The 6824-nt window shown below is 43.3% G+C and overlaps 1 protein-coding gene across 1 annotated transcript; it reads left to right on the top strand.

Annotated features, from left to right (window-relative positions):
• The first annotated feature begins 851 nt into the window (after positions 1 to 851).
• OLFML3 (olfactomedin like 3) lies at positions 852 to 6616 on the top strand. The gene is made up of 3 exons (XM_079980696.1): positions 852 to 1046; positions 2085 to 2370; positions 5133 to 6616. The coding sequence occupies exons 1-3, from the start codon at positions 939 to 941 to the stop codon at positions 5915 to 5917; spliced, it is 1179 nt and encodes a 392-aa protein (XP_079836822.1). The 5' UTR covers positions 852 to 938; the 3' UTR covers positions 5918 to 6616.
• The last annotated feature ends 208 nt before the right edge of the window (positions 6617 to 6824 follow it).

Here is a 6824-nt window from a genome sequence, read left to right as displayed (position 1 = left end):
ATTTGTTTAGGGGTTGTTACTGCTGAAAAATAAATCAAGTATACTAGGGAAGAGTTTAGTCTATATCTCATTGCTAATAGCACTGCAGGTTCTGAATGAAGAGTGGGAACCTACAGCCTTCCGGATGTTTGTTTGTTCAGTCAAAAGCATGGATAAACTGCTTAATCGTTTGTAAATCTATGAGCAGTGCACAATATATATTAAATATCATTTTTAAAAAACACAATGTAAAACCAATAAACATAAGTGAAACAAATAAAATCAGGAATTTGGGGAATTCAAATAAAGAGAAACAGGGTCTGTTCTTAAGGGTCAGGTTAAGCCTGTTGCTGGACACCAACAGCAGCAGCCCATGTGGCCAGTGATCAGCGATGATGGGAGTTCTTGTCCAGCAATCTCTGGAGCACCAGAGGTTCCCTACCATCTTCTAGACCCAGACTTATGGAGAGTTCTTGCACACACACACACACACACCCCTTTTCTGGTTCAGAAAAAGGAATAATTCAAGTTGGCTAATATTGCAAGTTAAAAATATAATAATAAAGCAAGAAAAGAAACCAAAGCAAGAAGCCAATATAGTAGCAGATTAAGAAACATTTAAAAAAGGTTACCAAGAACGATCAAACAATGGTCAAGGAAAAGCCTTCTGAAATGGAAGGCAGTGGAATTGCCATAATTGAGGCATTGCTCAGCCACACATCCTCGGTGCTTGAATGATTCTGGCAGTGAAAGTGTTAAGTCTCACAGCTGTTCTCTTCATGGGATAGAGCGGCCTCTCTCCTCCAGAACTGGCCATCTGGTTTTAATAAAGTGCAGCAAATGAGGCTGTGCTCCCTCCCCCATTTTTTACGGAGAAACTGTCAAAACATTCCAATGGTGTGAGCTCGACTGCAGCTCACAGACTGCAGGCAAAGCGCAGGACACCAGGTACTGCAACCATGGCTCCCCAACATGCCTTGCTTCTGCTGGTTATCGTGGCCAATGCTGTTGACGGGCAACAGCATCAGTTAATGGAGTACATGGAGAGGAGGCTCGCTGTCTTAGAGGTGAGAGCATGGGAGCAGAATGGTCTCCTCTGGGCCTGGTGTTGCGCACAGGGCAAAGTGCGTTCCAGATTGGATTTAAGGGTGCTGGCTCTGCAGTTACTTGAGTATCTAACTTTGACAGAAGAACAGCAATCACCTAACTTGGGGCAGGGCAGGGAGGTTCCTCTAGAGCTGCAGAGGTTTGAAAATTATTATTATTGAACTGCAGTTCGAGCTAAGGAACCATAATGGTCTGTTGCCCGTTATCTGTTGACCATTAAGGAAGGTTATTGCCTGTAGGTGCAGGTGGTCTGATCTTTGTGAGTCTGGGGTAGTAGATCTGGAACTCTTGGGCTGCCCTGTGTGGAAATGCAAGGACATTCTGAAAACCTTTTGCCAGGCTTTAAAGCCTTGCTCCTCATTCCATAATGTCACAGCTCCTTAGAACATAATTGGATCTTTTGTTTCAAAACTCAGTGGTTCTACAGCACTCTGCATGCTTATCAGCTAACTTCATCTGAGAATCCTGCAGCAGCTATCCAGAGCATCGGTAGCTGGATGCAGAGCACTCACTGACTGGGAGGATAGGGTAATAAAAGTGTCAAGACGAAGGCTTTTTAAATCTAAAATAAAGGCATGGCGTTTTCTTATCTCTAGAAAGGAGCATGTGTTTGCAGAAAGTCTTGATAATGTAACTGCAGAGTGCATAGGGATGGCTAAGAATCCAAAAGGCAGATGAGAGCATCTCAAAATGAACAGGCATCTTAACACGCCAGGACTTTAAAGCCAAGCTTACAATTCTGGGAGCCTGATTCTTGATTTTAGATGTTTGTGCAATCTGTCAAGACAAATGTAACCTGGACTCTACATGGTGACCAGAGTCCCAGGTTGGGTAGGTTAATTTTGTGTTTTTTAATACTGCCAACCACCCTGTGATCCTCGAATGAAGGACAGGATATAAATTTTAATAATAATAATAATAGTAGCAGTAGTAGTAGTAGTTTAGCATGTCAAGGGGGCATTCCTAAGGTGCCTTATCTTCTTTCCTCCTTCTCTTAGGAGCGGATCACGCAGTGGCATGATCAGAGCAGCCGTTACTCCACTGAGCTGAGGGATTTCAAGAACAAGGTTTTGTCCATGCTGGAGTCAGTGGAGAAAGACCGGGAGACACTTCGCTCAGAGGTGGAAAACACTGCAGTGCGAGTGGACCGGCTGGAGCGAGAGGTGGACTACCTTGAAACTCAAAATCCTGCCCCACCCTGTGTGGAGGTGGATGACAAACTAATGGAGAATCAAGTTGCCAGTGCCAAGAAGCGCAAGAATGAGAAATATGACAAAATGACAGGTGAGTGGACAACCTCACAGCATGCACTCATACTAATGGCCGTGCCAGATGATCCTGCAAGGCAGGCTTCAATGGTTGTTGTGGTTGTTGTTGTTTTGCTTTGTGTGATTCTTCTACAAGTCCCTCAGCATTGACCATCAGTGCTATATTTTGTCCCCATGGCACAAACATCCGTGATTAGTTGCAGAGGTGCGAGCTGTGTTTTGGGGAAGAGGAATACAGCCAATATTGCTATGTGACCTTTTAAAAGGGACTAGATCACATGCAGTCTAGAGCTGGACACCTATTTCAATCCACACACACCCTCTGCCCTCTGGATAGTAGAGGTGAACTGATAGGCTTGTTAAAAATGGCAGCATGAAATTTGCGAAGGCTGTTCACAGTTCTGTGAAAAGGAAGAAGGGGTCTCTTTGTTCACAAAATGACTCTTCTGTTTAGCAAACCTTTCTTTCTTTATTGCATTTCTTTCCTGCCCTTTTTTGGGCAAAGGAGTCTGAGGGCAGCAAAATGGGGAGGCATTGCTGCAGCAGGAGGGAGGGAAGTGGATATGCATTGTGAGGAACTGCAAAGCCTTTAAATATTTTTTTAAACAACAACAACAACAAATGAACATTTAATGCTCGCCAAATGATGTAGGGAGTGGAGTAGGCTAGAGCAGGGTAATTCATTATTAAACAATGTCACAGGCACTGTCCAATAGGGATTTGTGACATCGGTGCAACTACAGTCTGCACAGGAATTTCAACAGCAATGGCTGAGCAGTTGGGTTGGATGGATGGAAAATATTATAGATTGAATGTTGGGACAATGTGTTATCCCTGACATAGAAAGGAAGATCTTTTGCAATATATGTGCAGCAGCTACTTCCCATAAAATAAGGGACTAGCGTACTTTAACAAGTAAGGTTGTGACATAGCAGGTTAGAATCCTGCACCCAGTTAGGCTGCTGAAGTCCCATTGGCTTCAATCAGATTTAAGCAGACTGTGAGCAAGATTGCAGCTGTGGTATCTAAAACACATCCCAGCCATTGCAAGTGAGCAATTCTCCCAGGCATAATGTTTTGTGAGTCATGCGATTCCTCCAATGCTTCTCACAAATCTGACTTCCCTGTGAAAGGCTTTTCCATTTGGGCTAGAGATTGGGGAAGCTGGGAGAGTATATTTCTTCCGCTGTTGGAACAGACTCCATTGTTGTGTGCCCTTGAGACAAATCACACCATATTCCAGAAAGTCAATTTGCCACATTGCTAGCTCTTCATGTGTCTCCTCACATCTGACTGTTGTCATGCTGCAGTGCTTTGTTGTTTTTGGTCCTTTTGTTCCAGATTAAAGTCTGCTAAGATGCACTCACCACTGTATAGATAAATTTGACATGAATTAATTGTAAGTTTCTCATCCATGTCAGTTGCATATCTGTTCTATCCCCTTTCTGCATTAATCTATGATTCCTCATATCATCTGCATGAAAACATGTATATAAATACATTTCTGGGGTCATAATTCTCACAAAATATAATTTCTAAACAAATGTTTTTGGTTCAAGTATGCATTGCTGGCAGTATTTATCTGCATCTGCAAAGCAAGCAGAGCAAGACAGAGTGAGCCATCCTTGTTCCTCAAACATCTGGCAATGAGCAGTATGCAACCTCTGAATATGGATGCTGCTGCCATAGAAGATTGACATTGATAGACCTATAATTCATCCATGCAGTGATGATCCCTTATCAGAAAAGGAGCAGCTGTGAAACTCTGCACAGCTATGTAATATACTCCCAACTTCCAAACACCTTCTCCCTGAAGTTTAGGCCTTGAGGAGAACTGGTCAAAGAGGCTACTCAGTCCCAACCTTCAGTGTTTTAAGCGACGGCCAATGGAAACTGTATGCTCTGCTGCAGAATCAGCTATTGAAATAAGTGACTTGCAAGACAGATAGTAATGAAAGCTTTGTTGCTAGAGCTAAGCTGCACAATGTAGTTGTAGAGCTAAGCTGCCAAAGCCAGGAGAGAATCAATTCAGTTTGCCAGAAATAAATCAGAAACAGCTTGCTATATTAGTACTAAAAGGCCAAGTCTTGTTTAGGCTGCTTTTTAAGCAAGCAAGTCTAGCTTTAATTCAACAGTGATTTGAGACTTTGAGGGCAGTTCCCCTAGTCCACCAAAGGGTGCATGTTTTTTGAGGGGTGGAGGAAAGGAATAGGAGGCAAGATTTATTGAGTTCCCTTTCACGAGGGAGGATCATGCAGAGAAAAGTGCAGAATTAGCAGGACTGGGAGAATATCTTCCACATGCAATTAATTCTTTCTGTGAATATAATGTGAATACAAATGTCTCTACCACTTTAGGAGTTACAATTTTCATAATGCAAGAGACACTTTGAAGACAGGTCTTTGGTCTTATCTAGTACTATTTGTCAACCAGATGTCTGCAGGAAGCTCACAAAGAGGACGGGTGGTGGTATATATTTTATGTGTGTATGTTTGTATTTTATGCACACACTGCTTTTTCAGGCATCAACCTTCTTCACAATACAACCGAATGAATGGAAATGCAATTTTAAACCAGTCCCAAGAGTCTCAGATTCAGCAAGGGGTGGGAACAGTAGGAATTAAGGCATCAGGTTCTGAATAGGACAAATATTCTGGAATTTGTGATTTGCCCACATGTCTGTACACTATTTTTTACGATTCCTTTGCAGTTTTGTGCTATAGATTTGAGAATGAGAGCAAAGCACACTGTTAACTATCCTATGACTATTCTTTATAGATTGCAGTGACACAGTGTCCCAGGTGAAAGCCATGAAAATCCTAAAGCGGTTTGGCAGCACTGCTGGACTCTGGACCAAAGACCCAGTGGGAAATTCAGAGAAGATCTATGTGTTTGATGGCACTAGCAATGACACCGTGTATGTCTTCCCCAGAATGAGAGAGTTCACGCTCTTCTCTGCTACACGAAAGGCTGCACGCATCAAGCTACCCTATCCATGGGTCGGCACTGGACACTTGGTATATGGGGGCCATCTTTATTATATCCGAAGACACGGCACTTTCCAGGTCATCAAGTTTAGCTTGGCCAACAAGACTATTGTGGATAGTTCAGTTTTCCCTGCCGAGGAGCAGATCCCTGTCTTTGGTCTTTCATCCTATAACTACATTGATCTGGTGGCCGACGAGGAAGGGATCTGGGCTATTTATGCCACACAAGAGAATGAAAGAAACATTGAACTGGCCAAGCTAGACCCTGCAACCCTGGACATTGAGCAAATGTGGGACACACCATGTCCCCGGGAGAATGCAGAGAGCGCTTTTGTCATCTGTGGTGCGCTCTATGTGGTGTACAACACGCGACTGCCCAGCCGGTCTCGTATCCAGTGTGTCTTTGATGTCAGCGGCTCAATGGCAAATGAAGATGCTCCCTTAGTCTACTTCCCCAAGCGATACGGCTCTCACTCCAGCATGAAGTACAACCCCAAAGAGAGGCAGATCTATGCTTGGGATGATGGCTATCAGCTTATTTACCGCATGGAGATGAAGAAGAAGACCGAAGTCTGAGAAAGGCCTAGAGCTCTGGTGGACAGCACATCAGAAACATGCTCCATTGCCTCCCTGCAGATACGACTCAGCTGCCTACTCATGCACATAGCATGTTCAGCTCCTTAGAAAACCAGCAAGCATGGAGTAGACTGGACTTCCTGATACATGAAACATTTTTAATGCAGAAATTGCCTGCATTTGGTGAAGGGAAGACTCACCATTTCTTTCTTTTTTTCTAGCCCACTTAAAATTGGATTATTATTATTTTTAGGTGGGGGGGGGCGTTATGCTTGAAAACATAAAAAAATACTGGGGAATAGAGTTAACCAGCTCTATTTTTGAAGCAGGGGCACCCCCTACATTTCCATACTGTCTTAGAAATCAAATTGGCATCACCCCGGCAGCCATGCTATTTCATAGGTGCCTCCCTTTTCAGAATGACAGCCCAGAAGGATCTTAAACTGCCTGCCCAAATGAGGCAGTGAGCAGGCACTCATGATAACTCTAAGGCCAGGCACTGCAGTAATAATAATAATAATCCCATAGGGTTTGGTTAATTTAACAAGAATGTAAAACGTATTTTTCTTCTCGCTTTCCTTTGCCCTCCAGAAGCTTTAATTGGACAGTCCAGGTGGCAGTTTCCTGCTTGCTTGTTGTACCTTATTATTTCTGTTGTTCTATTTAAATCTCCTTTCTATAAATCAGAATATGTCTGTATCGGCTTTAGTTTTGTTTTGTTCATATGCGGCTGAAAATACTAGAGGGAGCTGCTCTGGCCCAGCCTTCATATTGAGATCTCTCTCTGATTTGTGGCCCCCTTCTGAGGTGGTGGTTCTTGTTGTTTGCCTGAAAGTTAGTGCCTTGTTAAAGATTAGTCTAAACAGAAAGCCGTTCATGAAAGCTACTGAGACTGGCTTGCCTGAAA

The sequence above is a fragment of the Podarcis cretensis genome, assembly GCF_951804945.1.
Source record: "Podarcis cretensis genome assembly, chromosome: 6".
NCBI classification, from domain to species: Eukaryota; Metazoa; Chordata; class Lepidosauria; order Squamata; family Lacertidae; genus Podarcis; species Podarcis cretensis.
Note: the sequence above shows the minus strand (reverse complement) of the source record. Positions and strands in the feature narration are given on the sequence as shown.